At 48.9% G+C, this 21,652-nt stretch overlaps 1 protein-coding gene and 1 long non-coding RNA gene across 2 annotated transcripts; both read right to left on the bottom strand.

Annotated features, from left to right (window-relative positions):
- Positions 1-3,534: 3,534 nt before the first annotated feature.
- LOC146652807 (uncharacterized) lies at positions 3,535-7,915 on the bottom strand. Its single transcript, XM_085382167.1, has 2 exons — positions 6,931-7,915; positions 3,535-3,576 (listed from the first exon to the last, which is right to left on the bottom strand). The coding sequence occupies exons 1-2, from the start codon at positions 7,912-7,914 to the stop codon at positions 3,574-3,576; spliced, it is 987 nt and encodes a 328-aa protein (XP_085238293.1). The 5' UTR covers position 7,915; the 3' UTR covers positions 3,535-3,573.
- An 11,969-nt stretch (positions 7,916-19,884) lies between these two features.
- Positions 19,885-21,021, bottom strand: LOC146652806 (uncharacterized). The gene is made up of 2 exons (XR_014907721.1): positions 20,732-21,021; positions 19,885-20,133 (listed from the first exon to the last, which is right to left on the bottom strand). It is a non-coding gene; the product is annotated as an uncharacterized LOC146652806 (long non-coding RNA).
- Positions 21,022-21,652: the final 631 nt, after the last annotated feature.

Here is a 21,652-nt window from a genome sequence, read left to right as displayed (position 1 = left end):
TCTTTTCACCGGCCCTCCTTCCAGTGGCACTACTGTGTATGTTGTCCCTTGGATATCAACCACTTTGTACACAGGGGCTGCCCAGGCATCTTGAATTTTATTCCTTCCTGGTGGTCGGTAACGGAGATACACAAACTGTCCAATGTCAACAGGTGGACAGAACACCTTTCCTTGCTGCTGAACCACTCTCTCTGCAGCCTTCCGTTCGGCAAATTCTCTGGCTCTGGCATGTGCATCCTGGAGACGCTCCTGGTGCACTGCTAACCAGTCCAGTTTGTCATCCTTCACTTCCTCCCGGCCCAACAATGCATCAGCGGGTAGATGTGGGTGGACCCCAAACAGCAGGTAATGGGGAGAATACCCTGTCGTTGAGTGCGGCGTGACATTGTAAGCATACACCAGCTCTGACAGATGCTCGGGCCAGCGCCGCTTCTTCTCAGGGGGAAGCGTATGCAAGAGGTTGTGTAAAGTCCTGTTGAACCTCTCACAATGTGGGTTACCCTGAGGGTGGTGGGGTGTTGTACGCGTTTTCTTCACTCCATACAGTTTGCATAGCTCAGCAATCACTGCGCTTTCAAAATTCCTGCCCTGGTCTGAGTGCAGGCGCTCTGGTACCCCATACTTCAGGAACCACTCTTTCAGGATAACCTTAGCTGTGGTATCTGCTTTTTGATCTCGTGTGGCAAATGCCTGACTGAACTTGGTGAACACGTCAGTCATTACAAGAACGTTTTCACGACCATCTGTAGCCCGCTCAAGGGTGGTATAATCAACAGCAACAACTTCAAGTGGGCGGGTAGCCAAAAATGGAGCGTGGGGTGCCTGAACTTTGGGTTGAGGCATCTTTGTTAACACACACCTCTGACATTTCTTCACCCAGTGCTCAACATCTTCAAACATGCCTCCCCAGAAACATCTTTGTTTCAACAATCCCAGTGTGCGTTCGATTCCCTGGTGTCCCATGTGATCATGCACACTCCTGAGCACTTTTTCTTTAAGACAGGCAGGTAGTAGCAGCTGATGGCACTGTCCAAGGTGAGCATCTTCAATTACACGGTATAGCAGTCCATCCTTTTCTCTGATCCGAGGCCACTGCTTCAGTAGAGAACGTACCGGTTTAGACAGACCCCCTCTCTCTCTGTAGGTGGGTCTCTTCTGTCTGCTCCAAAACTCTCTCAAGACACCAATTGTTGGGTCTGACACTTGGAAGCGATAGAGTTCTGCATTGGAATAACCAGGCATCGTTGGGGTGTTGCCCAGCACAGCCTCACTGACTGCTTCCCCATCTGGTTCGGAGGCCTGCAGCAGTCTGATCCTACAAGCCTCAACTCCAGCCATGACAAGATCTGAGCCTAGACTTGTACCTGCCCTTAGCACATTACATATGGCTATAGAGCCATCATATTCTGCATCCTCACTGTCAGGTTCTGCCGTGTCAACTGTTGGTTGCCGAGAGAGGGCATCAGCGGCAGTGTTGCAGCGGCCAGGGTGATACTTAACATCGAAGTCAAACACAGACAGCTGAGCTACCCACCTCTGTTGAATGGCTCCTAAATTAGCAGTGGGCAGGTGGCACAAGGGATTGTTATCCGTTATGATTGTGAACTTGGACCCCAGCAGATAACTCCTAAATTTTTCGGTGACTGCCCACTTTAACGCTAGGAGTTCGAGCTTCATGCTGCTAAAGTTTTGATCATTCTTCTCAGCCCCTCTGAGCCTCCTACTAGCATAAGCTATGACTTTATTCCTTCCCCCCTGCTTCTGAGACAGGACAGCGCCTAATCCAAGACTGCTAGCATCCGTTTCCAGCGTGAAAGGGAGACTGAAGTCAGCATAGCCTAGAACAGGGGCACTAGTCAACTTTCCCTTAAGCAACTCAAAAGCTTGTAAGCATTGCGGTGTCCAGGCTGAAGCAAAAAGCTGTTTAGCCCTGACAGGACTTATCTCCTTAACACAGACATTCACCACATCATGGAGTGGCCCCGCAGTTTGGGAAAAGCCCTCAATGAATCTCCTATAGTAGCTGCAAAATCCTAAAAAGGACCTTAGCTCTTTCACAGTACTAGGGATGGGCCATTTTGCCACAGCGCTTATCTTGTCAGGATCTGTGCTTATTCCCTGAGCCGACACTTCATGACCGAGAAACTTGACCTTGGGCTGGAGGAAATGGCACTTCTCAACCTTAACCTTCAGCCCCGTATCCCTCAGCCTTTTCAAAACAGTCTCCAGTCTCACAATGTGATCCTGGAATGTTGATGAAAACACAAGCAGATCATCCAAGTAGATCAATACAATCTGAAAGACCAAATCACTCATTGTGGCCTGCATAAGACGTTGAAACGTCGCGGGGGCATTACATAACCCAAAAGGCATCCTTAAGTATTCATACAGGCCAAATGGTGTGGTAAAGGCTGTTTTGTCTCTGTCTTTCTCATGTACCGCTACCTGATGGTAGCCACTGGCAAGATCTATGGTTGAGAAGAACTCTGCACCACTCAAGGCATCCAGGCTCTCCTCAATGCGAGGGAGTGGAAACGCATCACGCCTGGTCTTCGCGTTTAGTCTGCGGTAGTCTACACACAGTCTAAGACTCCCATCTGACTTGCGTACCAGAACAACTGGTGAAGCACAGGAACTCGAACTCTCCTGAATCACCCCCTTTCTCAACAGTTCAGAAATGTGCTCCCTGACCTCTTTGTACTGATTTGGTGGAATGCGCCTGTATGGCTGAGAAACAGGGGCTTCATCTACAACAGGAATTTCATGCTTCACACGATCAGTGTACCCCAAATCCTCATCATGAAGTGCAAAAACATCCGCATACCTTTTCAAAAGAGTTCTGACCTCGGCCTGTTGTCCTGGTGTGCCACCTATGTGTAATCTTCCCAATAAGTCCTGTACACAGCTGTTGGCCCCCTGACAGTCCTTTTGGTTAAGAGTCACCTCCTCGTGGTTGGCAGATATGCGCTCAAATTTCACCTCGCATGGGTCACCCTCAATGCAGCGGCCAGGACTAATAATGCCTAGTCTAGCCTTAGGTGGAAGCCAGACATCCTCTTGTGAGATGTTCATCACCTGTACTGGAAATACCAGGCTGTTAGTTGACACTAGAGTTGGGATCACCAATAAGCCACCTGGGAGCTGAACATTCCCTGGTTCAACCAATGCGCTACCAAACTGCTTGCCATGGCCCCTTGCATAGACAGTGGTCAGGGATGAGGCAGGCACCCGCACTTTGTGTTTGCTTGCAACATGGGCAGTAGACACCTTTTCCACAAGCTCAGCAGCTTGTACGCAGTGGCAGGCCTTCCTCCAGCTGGACTCCAGCTCTCCCCCTAGAGTGGTGTCAAACTCTGAGAGTACTAACTGTCTACATCGTTTTGCAATGTTCATCCCTATAATGCCATGGGGTGACAAATCCAACCATTTGGGATTGTCTCTGTAACGGTGGACCCAAGAAATACCAGCCGGAGCGACTTTGGCAATGCAGAACTTTTTATTAAACTCGGGGTTGTACGTGGACACATATGCTCCCGCGCTCTCTTTCTCTGCTGTCACCTCCGTCTCCGTCTGTCACTGCCAACATATAAAGAGACACAATCACTGTCAGATCCCAGCACACCTGTTCACCCCGCCCCTGCGCCGCCCCGGGAGCTCACTGCGTCACTCCTCCTCTGCAGCTGGCCAAGGACCACACCCACGCCACACATCCCCACCGCCCGACTGAGGCCGGGGCCCATCCGGCCGAACCTACTCCCCCCCCCCCCCCCCCCCCCCCCGCGAGCGAGAGAGGAAATCGGCCACGACCATCTGCGCGCCCGGCCTATGGATCACCTTGAACTTAAAGGGCTGCATGGCCAGATACCACCGAGTGATCCGGGCGTTGGCATCCTTCATGCGGTGGAGCCACTGCAGCGGGGCGTGGTCCGAGCAGAGGGTGAACGGGCGGCCCAGGAGGTAGTAGCGAAGGGAGTCGACCGCCCACCGGATCGCCAGGCACTCCTTCTCCACGGTGCTGTACCGTGACTCGCGGTCCGTGAGCTTCCGGCTGATGTACGCGACCAGCCGGTCAACTCCCCCCACCTGCTGGGACAAAACGGCCCCCAGCCCTCTGCTCGAGGCGTCAGTCTGCAGACAAAAAGGGAGGGAGAAGTTAGGTGTGAACAGCAGCGGCTCTCCACAGAGAGCCCGTTTCACCTGCACAAACGCCGCCTGGCACCGCTCCGTCCACTGGACCAGATCTGGGGCACCCTTGCGGGTGAGATCAGTCAGGGGGCTGGTCAGGTCCGCGAACCCTGGGACGAACCGCCGGTAATAGCCGGCCAGCCCCAGAAACTGTCTCACCTCTTTTTTCGTCTTGGGACGCGGGCAGGATGCAATCGCCGCCGTCTTCTCCACTTGAGGTCGCACCTGCCCGCTCCCCAAGTGGTACCCCAAATACTGTACCTCCCTCCGTCCAACCGCACACTTCTTCGGGTTGGCCGTGAGCCCCGCCTGCCTCAGGGACTCCAGCACCGCGGCCACACACCGCACATGCCCCGCCCACGTGTCACTGTAAATGATGACGTCGTCTAGGTAGGCGGCAGCATAGGCAGCGTGGGGCCGCAGCACCCGGTCCATGAGGCGCTGAAAAGTGGCAGGGGCGCCGAACAAGCCGAACGGAAGCGTCACGAATTGGTACAACCCATACGGAGTGGAGAAGGCCGTCTTTTCCCGGGACTCTGTAGACAAGGGAATCTGCCAGTAGCCCTTGGTTAAATCCAGAGTCGTAAAAAAGCGAGCGGTGCCCAACCGGTCCAGGAGCTCGTCGACCCGGGGCATGGGATAAGCATCAAAACGTGACACCTCATTCACTCTGCGATAATCGACACAGAACCGTATAGACCCATCCTTCTTTACTACAAGGACGATGGGGCTACACCAAGCACTGTGTGATTCTTCTATTACTCCCAGCCTCAGCATTTCCTTCAATTCCCGGAAAACAATTTGCCTTCTATGTTCCGGCAGCCTGTAGGGCCGTGAACGCACCGTCACGCCAGGCTGCGTCTCAAAATGGTGCTCTATGAGAGAAGTACGGCCGGGCAAGGGGGAGAACACGTCGGCAAAGCGCTGTTGCAATGCAGCAACATCCGCCCTCTGGGCCTGTGTGAGATGGTCACTGCAATGGAGGGAGGCGGGGATGCTAGACTTTGGCGCCTCCGGCCCCAACTCATCTCTCCCTCTTACCAAGCTCACTAGAGAAGCGGTCTCCGCCTCCCTCCAGGCTTTGAGGAGGTTGAGGTGGTAAATCTGCGTGGCCCCGCCCCTGTCCGACCGTACCACTTCATAATCAACGTCCCCCACTCGCTGTGTGACCACGAAGGGTCCTTGCCACTTGGCGAGTAATTTAGAGCTGGAAGAAGGAAGTAACACAAGCACCTTATCTCCCGGTGAAAATTGCCTGAGTCTAGCCCCTCTGTCATACAGGCGTCGCTGCCGCTGCTGGGCCTGGAGCAAATTCTCCCGTGAGAGCCTCCCCAGTGTGTGCAGCTTTGCTCGCAGGTCCAGCACGTACTGAATTTCACTTTTCGCAGGGCTCGGACCTTCCTCCCAGTTTTCCTTAATCAGGTCGAGCACCCCCCGCGGCTTCCTGCCGTATAACAGCTCGAAGGGAGAAAATCCCGTGGAGGCCTGGGGCACCTCCCGCACTGCAAACAACAGAGGGTCTAACCAGCGATCCCAATTGCGTTCATCCTCGCGAATGAACTTACGAATCATGGATTTTAAAGTCTTATTCAGCCTCTCCACCAACCCATCAGTCTGAGGGTGGTAGACGCTGGTCCGAATAGATTTAATACCCAGTAATTCGTACAGTTCCCGCAATGTGCGCGACATGAACGACGTGCCCTGGTCAGTCAGTATTTCTTTCGGAATACCGACTCGGGAGATGACCTGAAACAGTGCCTGCGCCACGCTCTTCGCTGAGATGGTGCGTAGCGGCACTGCTTCCGGGTACCGCGTTGCGTAGTCCACCAGGACCAGCACAAAGCGATAGCCGCGTGCACTCCGGTGCAATGGCCCGATGAGATCCATGCCAATACGCTCAAACGGGATCTCCATCAGCGGTAATGGGCGCAACGGCGCCTTTGGCACGGCCGGCTGGTTAACCAGCTGGCATTCGGGGCACGACGCACACCAGCGGCGCACGTCGGCCCAAATGCCCGGCCAATAGAATCGGGCCATTATGCGCTCCAGAGTTTTCTCGCCACCCAAGTGCCCTGCCATGGGGTTCGAATGAGCCGCCTGGAAAATCATTTCCCGGCGGCTTTGCGGCACCAATAACTGTGTGCGGATTTCATTAGTGTGAGTGTCACGGCTCACTCTATAAAGCCGATCGTTCCGCAATTGGAAATGAGGGTACGTTCGCGCAGCGTCGGGGCGCACCGAGCGACCATCAATATCCATCACTCGGTCATAGGCTGAGCGTAGGGTGTCGTCCCGAGACTGCTCTAGTGGAAAATCTTCCGTGGGGTACACAACGGGAGGCGGCGGGGCTTCCGTGGAAGTCCCCGCCTCCTCCTCCCCCCCAGAGTCAGCGTCGGTCGACCCCGCGTCACCGCCGAGCGCCGCGCAAACGTCACACGAATTTACAGACCGCGATCGCATCCCCGCGTACTGCCCCAGTAAGCTGTGGAACCCCGGCCAATTCGTACCCAAAATAAGGGGATGCGACAGGCGCGGGCTAACCGCCGCCTTCACTCTATGCGTTTTGCCCCCGAATTTCAGCAACAGTGACACTACTGGGTACTTGTGAATATCCCCGTGCACACATTTAACCTCCACCCAGTCAGCCTCCAACAATGCCCCGGGGCGAACCAAACTTTGGTGGACCAGAGTCTGCGTGCAGCCCGTGTCCACCAAAGCATGGCGAATACCCCCTTGACACCTTACCGGCACGCGGTACGTCACTCCTGGACCGGGGGCGGGCGCTGGAGCGCCGGCAACGCGGAACACCTGCCCCACCTCCATGAGCGGACAGTCTCGGCGCAGGTGCCCCGGCCGCCCACACTTCCAACAATCCGGCCCCGGCGTCTGTGCGGCTCCCCGTGGCTCCGGGGCAACCTCGGCGGCCGCCGGGGTTCCGGCGGGAAGCAGCGGCCGGAACGGGTTCCTGGGGCTCCACCCTGCTGCCTGCTCCGTTCCCGCAGGGCCGCCGCCTCTCCTCTGCGACGCCGCCGCCGGTGGCCTGGGCGGCGGAACACGGGCGCCCCGCCGCGGCTCCTCACGGCCCGGTACCGGGTCGGCCGCCAGATGGTCCTCTGCCAGCGTCACCGCCGCCGTCAAATCCGCCGGGCGGTGGCAGCGAACCCAACGAGCCGTCGCCTCGGGCAGGCCTCCCACGAACTGCTCGAGGACGACCATGTTCAGCATCCGCGTCTCCCCAGCCGAGGGGCCCGGTCGCAGCCACCTCGCTGCCGCATCCTCCAGCTGCCGAGCCCAGGCAAACGGCCGCTCCCCCCCCGACATCCTGCTGGCCCGGAACTGACGGCGGTAATCCTCTGGGGAGAGCCCCAAACGATCCAGCACCGCCCGGCACACGTCCTCGAACACCCCCCGCGAGCCGGGGGGCAGGCTCAGCGCCGCCGTCTGGGCCTCACCCGACAGAAGCGGCAGCAGCCGGGCGGCCCACTCCTCCTCCGGCCACCGACAGGCCACCGCCGTGGCCTGGAAAGCCTCGATGAAAACCAGCGGGTCCTCCCCATCCCGCATCCGGTGCAACGTCACCGACAGCGGAGGGGCGGGAGCCGGCGCGGCCGCATTCCCCAGCAGCTGCCCCAGAGCCGCGGTCTGCTGCTCCGATTGCAGGCGAAGCAACGCCAACTGTTGGTCCTGCGTGGCCGCCTGACGAGCCGCCATCGCCGCCATGTCCACCATCATCTGGCCCAAGACCTGCAGCGGCTGGGCGGGCGGCGGGGCGGGCGGCGGCGCCGCCGGGGGAGCAGGGGGAGCCGGCAGGGGACCGGACATCACGCCAGGGTTTCGGCACCAGTGTAACGGTGGACCCAAGAAATACCAGCCGGAGCGACTTTGGCAATGCAGAACTTTTTATTAAACTCGGGGTTGTACGTGGACACATATGCTCCCGCGCTCTCTTTCTCTGCTGTCACCTCCGTCTCCGTCTGTCACTGCCAACATATAAAGAGACACAATCACTGTCAGATCCCAGCACACCTGTTCACCCCGCCCCTGCGCCGCCCCGGGAGCTCACTGCGTCACTCCTCCTCTGCAGCTGGCCAAGGACCACACCCACGCCACAGTCTCTTTCTGTTTTATCATCTTTGATTATAAGAAAACCACATTCAGGTATAGTGAGCCCCATGACCTGTACATCTAACTCTACATAGCCTAAATAGGGCAGCGGCAACTGGTTGGCTGCTGTGATTTTAAGCCACTTGGCAGTACAGTGCATATCTTCATCCTCTCCCTGGAGATGATTTCTGAAAAAGCTTTCTGTCAAAGTGCTTACATTACTTCCTGTGTCAAGCAGACATCTAAGGGATACACCACCTATCTGGATATCTACTTCAGGGCACTGACCAACAGCATGTTCTAGAAAATGTTCCTTGGTTAGAGCTTCCTTTGAGCCTTCTGATTTGCCTCGCATTGCCCGGCTCATAGCAATGGAGGGTTCCCGTTTCCCGTTAGCGAGGAACTGGACATGGTTGCAGACTGGCTCGTAGGTTGTTGGGGTGCATTACAGTGTCTGGCCATATGTCCCACCCCTTCACATCGGAGACAAATAGGCTGACCCTCTCTAGTGTACTTAGGCTTGGGCTTAGCTTTAACACCTCTACTGTCTTCAGAACTGGCAGTCTGTGTTGTGAGCTCCCTCACTGCATTAGTTAACTCCCCTATGGCTTTACCCTGTTGTGTGATTATTTTAACCATCTCTTGCAGAGCCATGGTAAAGTCTGTCTGTACATCACTGGTGGAGGTTGTCTTTTCACAGCTTTCATCTGGCCTGTCACTCACTATATTTCTATGTCTGGCTACATTAGTGCTGCGTGGACGATCTTCCATAGTCCACATGATTGCCTCCTCTCTAACATCAAAGAGACTACACTCAGGCTTGTCCCTAGTGAGCCTACGTAGATCACGCCGAAGATTTGGGGCATGCACACCTTCAATGAATTGATCCCGAAGTGCCAGCTGTGTGTTGGGTACTACATTAGGGGACTGCTGTATTGCAGCATTGAGCAACTGAGAGAGTGCATGTGAATAATCTCGCAGGTCTTCCCCATCTAGTTGGCGGCGTGCATAGAAAGCATGCAAGAGCTGTGGTGTGGTGCGCTTCTCTCTAAATGCCTCCCTCAAATATGAAAAGAGATCACTCGGTTGCTTCACCTGGCCTGCCATACGTAACTTAACTTCCTCTAGGGCAGACCCTTTCAGCTGTGAGAGGATAAAGTCGGTTTGATCCTCTCCACGCAGACCCCTAGTTCTTATTGCTCTTTCCACCTCTTCTATGAATTCATCAACAGTGTAAGCATCTTTAGCTGGTTCCCCACTAAAAGGTACAATCACCTTTTCTCTTGGAATGTACACGACAGATCTGGTTGGAACATTACCCATGTTAGCAATACTAGACATAACAGCATCATGTTTCCTACTCAGTTCGTTAATCTTTGTTTGTAGCTCCACCAACGGGTTACCTGCACTGTCAAACAACGAGGCAGCTTGACTGTCTTCAGTGGGGATAGCTCCGGCCCCTGAAGGACCTTCCCCTTCGTCCTCTTGCGACATACTGCAATGTCTCTGAGTCTTTACTGCAGCAGATTCCCACAGTCACTTGTAGATGAGATTCAACAGTCCAAAATCTGTGTCAGGCGCCCTCCTCGTCCAATGGCTGAAGCAGGCTCCTGTTGTACCAACTGCCACTGCACCGAACCACCCCAGGACGTCCACACTGCGATTGCCGCCCTCTGGGAAGGACTGGGATCTTCTAAGCCACTACTGTTGTCTATAAAGCCCCACTCACTGTGTCTCTCTATACTGAAACTCAAAACTAACCTGAGAATCCCACTTCTGACACCAAACTATGTGGCCCGGTCATGGGGAATGAGACAGGACACAGGAAATACTCTTTTGTGGGCTTTTTTATTCTCCGACTGTACTCGGAGGAGCACAGTTTTAATTCTGTAGTTTTGAGTGAAACGGCAAAATTTAACTATTCCACTGGCTCAGCCTAAACTGCCTTTCAGGGTCTGAGACAACAGTAACTATCATATGTACATGTTAAATCCAAACAGTATAGACAACAGTAGTGACCTGTCAAGAAACAAATACAACAAAAAAAGAGAAAACAAAACAAATAAACACATTGTTTACATCCCACAACTTCGCAGGTCAACTGGCAATAAAGTGCACTGTAAACTCTCTTTTAAACATACATTTCTATGGGAGAACATCATGAACTCACTTCGGTTTCTCCACACAGCTACTGTGCTAGGACAAGTACACACGCAGGAATCACACAGCAAGTAATCTCCCCTCTGAATCAAACAGAAACATACAGAGTTATGCAAAGTGAGTAAAAGTACAAACTTAACAACTTTGAAATCTGTTAGGACACTGTAACTACTCACGCCAACCCGCTCTTCAGTCCCTTTCACAGCACGTGACCATTAAACATGCACCCGTCGCGCGTTAAGAACTGTACAGAAATGGTCACAAACATGGAGTCATTGCTAAAGAAACTTAGCTAATTACAGTCTACTACAACACTGGTGACAATATTTTGCAGTATGCTACACTTTTTAGCACATTTACCTCGTGTGTAGCTAGCCACAGAATCTTTTGCAGTCTCTAACTCTCCAGTGCTCCCGCTCACAGCGCTCAGTGTGACACAAACTTGAGTGCATGCGTGCTCTGGCTTACGGCGGCTCTTAAAGGGACAGTATACCCCCAAAACGCGAGGTCTAGTCATCACCATGACAACCCTACAACAGACCTCCGGTAGACAGGCAACCAGTCAAAAACACAATTCCCTCTTTTTAAACCCTTTCCATGCGTAGTATTAGTTCACTTGGCTACATATATATATATATATATATATATATATATATATATATATATATATATATATATATATATATATATATCCCCATTGAGTTCCTGGTGGTTGCAGCTTTTCTAGTGGCCTCTTCATGGTTCCCATTCGCCTGCGGGATCCCCAGGTACTTGTAACTGTCCTCTATGTCTGCAATGTTGCCTTCTGGTATTTCAATCCCCTCAGTTCTGACTACCTTCCCTCTCTTTGTTACCATCAGACTACACTTCTCCAGTCCAATCGACATTCCAATGTCATTGCTGTATAGCCTGGTAGTGTGGATCAGTGAATCGATGTCGCGTTCACTCTTGGCATACAACTTGATGTCATCCATGTACAGGAGGTGGCTGACAACTGCTCCGTTCCGTAGTCGGTATCCGTAGCCGGTATCTGTAGCCATTCACACCACGAAGTACCTGCAGAGGGTCAGGCAAGTCCTGAGGAGTCAGCTGAACGGTAAGAACAAGATCCGGGCCATCAACACCTACACCCTGCCCGTGATCAGGTACCCTGCTGGGGTAATAGGCTGGCCAAAGTAGGAGATAGAAGCTACTGACTTAAAGACAAGAAAGCTCCTTACCATGCATGGAGGGTTTCACCCCAAGTCCAGCACCCTCAGGCTGTACGCTAAGTGGAAGGAAGGGGGCCGGGGTCTGGTGAGTGTCAGCACCACAGTCCAGGATGAGACAATGAACATCCAAGAATACATTGGGAAGATGGCCCCAACTGACTGAGTGCTCAGTGAATACCTCAGGCAGCAGAAACCCAAGAAAGAGGAGGGAGACGAGGAACCATCATGGAAGGACAGGCCCCTGCACGGTATGTACCACCGGCAGATAGAGGAGGTGGCTGATATCCAGAAATCCTACCAGTGGCTGGACAAAGCTGGACTGAAAGACAGCACAGAGGCACTAATCATGGCAGCACAAGAACAAGCGCTGAGCACAAGATCCATAGAGGCTGGGGTCTATCACACCAGGCAAGACCCCAGGTGCAGGCTGTGTAAAGATGCCCCAGAGACAATCCAGCACATAACAGCAGGGTGCAAGATGCTAGCAGGCAAGGCATACATGGAACGCCATAACCAAGTAGCCGGCATAGTGTATAGGAACATCTATGCCGAGTATAACCTGGAAGTCCTGAGGTCAAAATGGGAGATGCCCCCAAGGGTGGTGGAGAATGACCGAGCTAAGATCCTGTGGGACTTCCAGATACAGACGGACAAAATGGTGGTGGCTAACCAACCGGACATAGTGGTGGTAGACAAACAGAAGAAGACGGCCGTAGTGATCGATGTAGCGGTTCCGAATGACAGCAATATCAGGAAGAAGGAACACGAGAAGCTGGAGAAATACCAAGGGCTCAGAGAAGAGCTCGAGAGGATGTGGAGGGTGAAGGTAACAGCGGTCCCAGTGGTAATCGGAGCACTAGGTGCGGTGACTCCCAAGCTAGGCGAGTGGCTCCAGCAGATCCCGGGAATAACATCGGAGATCTCTGTCCAGAAGAGCGCAGTCCTGGGAACAGATACTGCGCAGGACCCTCAAGCTCCCAGGCCTCTGGTAGAGGACCCGAGCTTGAAGGATAAACCGCCCGCAGGGGCGTGCTGGGTGTTGGTTGTTTATATATATATATATCATAATAATCTGACAATACATATAATATTGGCCATATTATATTTACATTTCCACAGTGAGATAATTTTAGTCTCATGAACAACATTAGCTAATTGTTATTTACTAACTAATCTTGAAATGACTGTTCAGTACAGAAATGAAGCCCAACAATCATGTTTTACAGTCCCGTGGTCTCAGCCTCAGATACTCAACTAATCAAAGTTATGTCATAAAAAAATGAATGACCAACAAAACATTTTTTCTCCTTTATTCATGTCACACAATGCTGTATGTAAGGTTTCTCGCGGTTATTATCATGGTTGCTAGGCAACCTGAACAGCGCAATGAAGGCTAGACCGTCCCATTTCACAAACCTCTCACTTCCGCACTTCTCGTACTGAGCTCGTAGCTGAAGTACGGGACAAATCGCGTTCCTTTTCACCTCAATACGAAACGCGTAAAATTTTCTCTGAATACGGGACGATTCCGTTTTTTAGGGGACGGTCGGCAACTCTAATGATTAACCTTATGAACCAAATAAAGTTCAACATCAGTAACATCATAGCACCCACCCAGCTGTATAGAAACTCCATCATGCTAGCTAGTACGCAGTACGAAAAAGTCAGCATAACAAAAATAAACTCCACCTAAACTTGGTCTATATCTGACCCAGATAGACTGCAGGTCATAACTTCTTACCAGAAGTTCAGTTCTCCTGACACTCGGACCGGCGGCCGCTTTGGGTCTTTCCTCTTGCCTCCCCTTTCCCTCATCCACCTGCAGGCCTCCACCACTTGCTAATGTTACTTAATCTGTGGAAGCTCCGTGATAGCCACCACACGAAGTAATGAATAACGATCTAAATCCCAGTAACAAGTAACGCGTTCCTGGTTTTGGCATAATAACTATACCGTGCTTGTTACCACAATAATAACGTAGTTACTGTAACGTGTTACTTAATAACGCGTTAGTCCCAACTAGAGCAGGGTGATATGGCCAAAAATATTTATCATGATATATATTTGAAAATTTGCGATAACGATATAACTGACGATATAATTGATGCGAGACAAAATACAACTCCACAACATTACTAGCGCAAACAGACAACCTTCCATTTATTTTCACTTAAACAGGAAGCTGGTTTTTATGTACATTAAAGCTTTATAAAAATGTAACAGTGCAAATGCAAATTCCTTGCTGAAAGTTTAACCAAAAGGCATTTCCAGTAGAAATGGGCTGACATATCCTGATAACCATGTATAATATCCACTGAAGTTAAAAAGAGGTGCTTTGCAACATTAAATTGCAGTGTGCAGTACGTATTTTTCGGACCATAAGGTGCACGGGATTATAAGGCGCATTAAGCGAAACAAAGCAGTCAGATAAATCAAACTTTATTAAACTCATTCTTCTTGCTTCCCCCACTTTTGTACCAATGATTCATTAATGTTGAATTCTCTGGCAGCTGCTCTATTCCCATGTTGTTTCAGTATATTAATGACTAACCTTCTATTGTGGATGGATTATCTCAGTTGTTCTCCTGACTGAAGTTCGGTCCGTTTACAGCATCCTGCCATGCGATTGCATTTGTCTCTAACTATCAGGAACCTTAACGTTAACTTTTATAAGTGTAAAAGTGTTAGTGTTCGTCCTCCAGCTTCACCGTTTATGTTATGCTAACATAGCTGTGTCGCTAGCAATCACGTAGCACATCATTATATACCAGCTTGCCCAACTTCAGTAACCCTACAAATGTCACTGCTGTTTAGTTTCCTGTCTTCATTTATGTTGGAAGTGATAGCAGAGCTGTACGTTTGAATTTTTTCAGAAATCTCTCAGTCAGAACATGCAATATCATGCTTAGGTAACTAACTGCCTGTGAAACTAGCGAGCTAACTTCCGCTAGTCAAAGGAGCTTGCAAAGAAAAGCATCTGGACTTCTTTAAGTTGCTTGAAGAAGTTTCTGTCACGGCGGGGTGCGCCGGTGTGTAATGGAAACAGGACCCAAAAGCAGATGAGGACGAGGAGTAGTAAGTTTGAACAGAAAAGTGATCCTTTAATGATAACGGCAAGGGAAAACCAGGAAACCAAAACAAACTGGCAAAACACTAAGAAACAAAACACTAAAGGTACTAAGACCAAAAACTATAACTATAACTGTGGTGGAAAATAACAGGCAAAGACTATGACTAAGACTAATCAGTGTATCAGAGAAACTCAGGAGAGTTTTCTCCAAGCATGACATCCCGGTGTATTTCAGACCCAGCAACACGCTCAGACAGAAACTGGTTCACCCGAAAGACAAAACGCCAAAACACAAACTTAACAATGTGGTGTATGCTGTACAGTGCAGCGAGGAATGCTCAGACCTCTACATTGGAGAGACCCAACAGCCACTTCACAAGCGCATGGCACAACACAGAAGAGCCATCTCCACAGGACAAGACTCAGCAGTCCATCTGCATCTTAAGGATAAAGGACACTCTTTCGAGGATGCCAATGTTCACATTTTGGACAGAGAGGACAGATGGTTTGAAAGAGGAGTGAAAGAAGCCATCTATGTCCACTGTGAGCGACCATCTTTGAACAGCCGTTCTCTTCAATGTGCACAGCGCAGTCCAGGAAAGGCAAACAGTTGTCCTTTGTGTCTTCCCTGGTGAACTTGATGTTTTTATCCACAGCGTTAATGTGCGCAGTGAAGGATTCCACTTCTTGTGTCTTGATTTTGACCCAGTTTTGAGATCCCTTCCCAGACGCCTTAACGCCCACTCACATCCTGGGCCATCTGACCTCAGGAATTCGCATGATAAGGTGGGGCCAGGTTTCACAATGAACACACCCGAAACTCTGGCTGATTGGGACCCACACCCAGTTTCACACCTTGGCTCAGGCGATTAGAGGATCATCAGGGGGTCCTTTTGTCCCTCTGTGGGGGGATACTCCCACTAGGTTTATATCTGGGACTCTCCACCATTTGACCTTAGAACTGAAGAAGTTTCTCGGATGAGAGATGCAACGTCTTCAAGCAACTTAAAGAAGTCCAGACGCTTTTCTTTGCAAGCTCCTTTGACTACGATGACCTGGATGACTGAGAACCTTCACAGACCTAACTTCCGCTAACTTCCTGCTAACTTCTAACTCCATTAAATGTAATAAATTTTGTTTTCATGGATGCCTGGAAGTTAAACTTCATAGTTACACCTGGTAAAACAGCAATGCTGATCGTTTTATTAAAGATGAAATAATTTAGACAGTTTTTAACTCTCAGTGATGCTGCAGTGTTTGTTTGACCTGAAGAATACGGAGTTTAGGACCCAGATTACTCCCAGATTTAAGAGCATCTTAGTCAGACAAATACGACAATAACGACGGCCGCTTGCATGTTCTGCAAAAAAATGTGCTTTGTCGTGTATCTGATGGACAAACACCAAACCAGTTCCACATCACTGAAGTTGCACCATTTTTACAAACCAATTCTGGTTCATCTGTTTCACTCAACAATCGGCCATGTGCGTATGAAAACAAAGGCACTGCGCATGCGCGTTTTACTCATATTCTATCGCGATATTTCATTTTCCTATCGTTGCCTAACATTATACCGGTATTACCGTGAATGGTATAATATGGCCCAGCCCTAGTCCCAACACTGGTAATAATATTCAAAATTGCTATCAATACATTTTTCAAAAAATGCCTCTCTGTGGAAATTGGTTTAAAAACATAAAAAACTGTAGGATACTGTTTGTCCGTGTTTTAGACAGGGGGAACAAATCGTGGCAGCATCAGCCTGATATTATTTGTATCCCACTGTAACTTTACTGTATAAAGAGCTAACATCTCCAAAAATGTCAGGAGTAGTTAGTCATTACCAGTGTTGGTCAAGTTACTTGAAAAAAGTAATCAACTAATTACTGATTACTTCCCCCAAAAAGTAATCCCGTTACTTTACTGATTACTTATTTTCAAAAGTAATTAATTACTTAGTTACTTGGTTACTTTTTAAAAACACGATTTACAACCTGAATAGGTGATAAAGCGATAGATCTGTCAACCCAATTCTACTTTTTTCTGCATAATCCATCATACAAAATGTAATCAAATGGAAAAGTCTCTTTTTTTTAAACTTGTTTTATCAGTTTTAATCTTTTAACTTTATGCATCAAGCAAAAATTTAATTATATGCACCATTCTCTGACTTGAAGAAATTAGTTTAACATTTAAACCTATTTTCTACACATTCCAGCACATAAAATAAAATATTTTTTGTGTTTACACTCAGTCTTTCAAATAGATGCAAGTAAAACACAGCAGAAAGTAAATAAAATCAAAGACTAGTGGTCCTGTTGCTCTATTTTCACCTGTAAAGCAGGAGTGGGGTAGGCGGAGGTGTGCTCTGGTGCAGGTGTGGCGCAGCGGTCAGTGGAAGAATCCGAGAGTTTCTCTGTGAATTTCCCATTACGTCGTTGCGCACTCGGTACTCGGAGCTTGTTTAGGGTTTTTTTCGGTGTAAAAAGAAGTTTTCTTCACACGCACAAGGGACGCTAATGTTTTTGTCACTTTTTATGGAATCAAACTCAAAGTAAGGTCAGTACTTCCAAGCTTTAAAAGCTGCATGCTCATACTCTCTCCCGCACTCGTTATATGATCCATTGTTGATCTGCAGACAGCTGTTGTCACGAACGTCGCACTCGCTTACGTCACTGTCATGAGACATTCTCGCAAAAAAATCACGGTTTTAGTAACGCAGTAACGCAGCGTTCCTACGGGAAAGTAACGGAAATCTAATTACCATTTTTGCAATAGTAATCCCTTACTTTACTCGTTACTTGAAAAAAGTAATCAGATTACAGTAACGTGTCACAAGTAACGCGTTACTGCCATTCTCTGGTCATTACAAGAAGTGTTTGTGAACTAAAAATCAAGAATGTGGCATACTGTTTGTTCGTGATTTGGAGAGCCCAGCGTGTGCTCCTGACGAAGGGAAAACCAATTAGATTAGATTAGATTAGATGAAACTGATTGTTCTCTGATTGTTTACGACCGTGTGCAGAGGATGCCCGGCATTGTTCATAATGTCCATCAGTTTCTTTAAGGTCCTCTTCTCTGCCACTGTCACCAGAGTGTCCAGCTTCATGCCGACCACAGAGCCAGCCTTCCTGATTAATTTCTCCAGTCTGGATGAGTCCCTCTTTGCTGTGCTGCTCCCCCAGCACACCACAGCATAGAAAAGTACTCCTGCGACCACTGACTGGTAAAACATCCTCAGGAGCTTCCTGCAGATGTTGAAAGACCTCAGCCTCCTGAGGAAGTACAGTCGGCTTTGGCCTTTTTTTATACAGGTTCTGCGTGTTGCATGACCAGTCCAGTTTGTTGTCCACCCACAGCCCGAGGTACTTGTATGTGTTGACCACCTCCACCTCCTCTCCCTCTATCTGAACTGACAGTGGACCTGGTCTGGACCTCCCGAAATCCACAACCAGTTCCTTGGTCTTTGAAGTGTTGAGTTGCAGGTGGTTTGTGTGACTCCATGCAACAAAGTTCCTCACCAGACTTCTGTACTCCTCTTCCTGATCATCCCAGATACACCCCATGATGGCTGTGTCGTCTGCAAACTTCTGAATGTGGCATAATTCAGAGTTATAGCAGAAGTCAGAGGTGTACAGGGTGAAGAGAAGTGGGGACAGCACAGTTCCCTGTGGTGCTCCTGTGCTGCTGACCACAGTGTCCAACGTGATGTCCTTCAGCCTGACGTACTGTGGTCTGTCGGTGAGGTAGTCGGAGATGTAAGCGACCAAGCAGGGGTCCACCTCCATCCTGTTTAGTTTCTCCTGGAGCAGACAAGGCCGGATTGTATTAAAGGCACTGGAAAAGTCAAGAAACAGGATCCTGACCGTGCCTTTTCCCTTGTCCAGGTGTGAGTGGGCTCTGTGTAGGATGTACAGGATGGCATCCTCCACACCGACATCTGCCTTGTAGGCGAACTGTAGTGGGTCCTGGGCATGTTGTACCTGTGGTCGGAGGAGGTTAAGGAAGAGCCGCTCTAGAGTCTTCATAAGATGTGAAGTCAGTGCCACCAGTCGGAAGTCATTCAGCTCATTGGGCCGGTTCTTTTTGGGGACCGGGACGATGCAGGATGTCTTCCATAGGGCGAGCACTCTCCCCAGTCGCAGACTGAGGTTGAAGACTCGTTGTAACGGCTCCCCAAGTTCAGCAGCACACGCCTTTAGCATCCTAGGACACACCTTGTCTGGGCCTGCTGCCTTTCTGGGGCGAAGCTTCCTCAGTTGTCTCCTGACCTGATCCACTGTGACACTGGGAGATGATTGGAAGGGGGGGAGAGAGGCTGTCGTGCTGTTTAGAGAGGGGTTGGAGAAGGAGGAGGGGGGGGGGATGTCATAGTGTCAGGGAGGGGGGGAAGCGAGGGAGGTAGGAGAGTAGGGAGAGGACTCTGTAGTAAAGGTGAGGGTGAGGGTGGTGGGGTTGTGGGCTGGTCAAACCTGTTGAAGAAGTTGTTGAGTTCGTTTGCCTTCTCCACAGTCCCCCCCACTGTGCTTTTCTTGGTGTTGTGGCCTGTGATGGTTTTCACACCATTCCAGACCTCCCTCATATTGTTCCTCTCCAATTCTGCAGGGGAGACCTACCTTGGCACTTGTGTAGGTGAAGCCAAAGGGAAGATATGCTTCACCATATTTTCTAGTCTTTGGCTTAGAATGAAGTTGGTTTGGAATGGTTGGTTTGGTGAATGGGCGGAGCTACACTGCATTTTTCAATCACAAGGTAGCACCACTTTGAAACATGTATGTTTTACCGCCTGTTTTTCTCCTGATGAGTCCATAATTTATGGCACTACTACACAGCAAATCCAGCATGTCCAAATTAACACTGTCGGATTTGATTTCAACACTATTAAAGTGTCTATATGGGTCCACACCAGAGAGTGTTAATTTAACTCTTTTTGGAGAGTTGGTACGTTAACTCTGATTTAGTGTTAAACACCAAATCTCTCTGGAGTTGATAATTTAACACTTGGTGTTAAGAGTTTATATATTAACTCTCAAAGAGTATTTTAGTTTAACTACGTAAGAGTTATCTTCTAATTCATTCTAAAAAGCAGGAATTTTACTGTTCTGAACTTCTAGAAATTTCTTTTGGAAATAAACATTTACTAAAAAGATGCAATGGTTTTTGAAAAACATTTATTCTGAACTGTGCACCACAATTTCAAAACATTTTCTGAAAGATGTAACAGTATACATGTTCTCACTTTCATTAGAATTTTGTTTATCAAAAGGTCTGACATGGTAAATGCAAATAACAGCATTCTCATCACTTATTTCTTCAATACAATATGCATGTCCTTCATTCATCCCTTTGTGGAACTTCAACGCACTTCTGCTCTCCCCCATATTCCATCTTCACAAGCATATCCTGTGCGGAGATCGAATAAAAATTAGTTGACACTAATTAATGGCACAAATAATCCAGTAAACAATTGCAGCACAGTAAAAAAAAAAGGAATCCTCTTTGAGCCATTACTTGTGTAAAGTATTTTCCCAAAAGACAAAGACGCAGGCAACAGGTAATACTGAACTAAATGTAAAACCTCAACCTTTTTAATTTTTACCTAAACCGTGTGCACAAAACTCTGGAGGGATCTATGCTAACGTAGAATCCAGTCAGGACGTCAGCTACTGCTGTTTGCTCGTGTTTTTTTTTTTTTTTTTTTTTTTTTTTATGGGCGATCGGTTTCAGGCTTCAAGTAGCACCATTATACCAACATTTCACATTCTACACATTGTTTTAGGTGTATTTGACCAAAGGTTTGACTGAAAATTCACATGCAAGCTTTTTTCAAGGCTGTGGTATTTGCCGCAAACAATACCTTTCAGCTAGCTAAAACAGAATATTATGCTATCACCGAGCAACATGGCTAATGCCTTTCACACAGCTTTGTCTCAACTCCAAAGAGCCACAGAAGTAAAAGCTCATAATAATAATTGAAACAATCTTTGAAAAAATGACTTACCAAGCATGGCAAACAACTCAAATATGTAGAGCAAAATGTTCTGAAACGGCTTCACTTCAGCTTCGATTGGAGCCGTGCTGGGGGCGGAGTCTGTGAATTCACTCTATTGGTGTCATAGCCCCTCTAGGAGTTCAGAGTTAAGAGGTCAAGAGTTAATGTTTCCATTGTAACACCTCCAGATTTGACAGAGAAACACTCATTTTTAACACTCGATTTTAACTACTATCATTTTACACCTCAGAGTTACATTAAAAGAATGTGACTCTACTTAGAGTAAAATTAACTCTACTTTTGCAAGAAGACTATTAACACCAAAACATTTAACACTTTTGAATTTGCTGTGTAGTGAGAGAGGCCATACATCCATCAGTATTAAATTACATTCGATTTCCAACAGCACTAGATTGGACTTTAAAAACCTTTTTGCACATTTGCAGTATTTTCATGTAAGCATGAAACTGAACACTTCCTGGATGAGATGCTGAGCTGCCTAAGGCTTTATTCGCCACGTGCAGGTTGCCCTGCAGTGAAATAGGACCCCCCCCCCCCTTCCCCCTTCCCCTGACCTTACGCACACAACACAGACATCACATGGGGATACAGGTCGGAGATCGGTAGCGTTACAGAAAAAGAAAACACTGAAATATACACTACAATGGGAAAGTACAAGAGGAAAAAAAGAGACCTCTACTCATGCTGGGCTCCTATGGGAGGACAGCATGAGAACAGGAAACAAAAAAACTCCTCTGCACAAAAAAAGCACATAAATGTCCACAGCACAACAGTATGGAACACGTGACAAGCCACAGGGTCGGGTGGGGGGCGAGGAGTAAACCGACGCAAACAGCTCATATGAATTTCAAAGCAGTTCTACAGTCCAACACTGGTCTCTCAGTCTCTCGTTGGAGAGCCGCGAGCTTC

Source organism: Rhamphochromis longiceps, linkage group LG15 (assembly GCF_057381845.1).
Source record: "Rhamphochromis longiceps isolate RC_006_pf linkage group LG15, R_longiceps_female_GT1.1, whole genome shotgun sequence".
Lineage (NCBI taxonomy): Eukaryota > Metazoa > Chordata > Actinopteri > Cichliformes > Cichlidae > Rhamphochromis > Rhamphochromis longiceps.
Note: the sequence above shows the minus strand (reverse complement) of the source record. Positions and strands in the feature narration are given on the sequence as shown.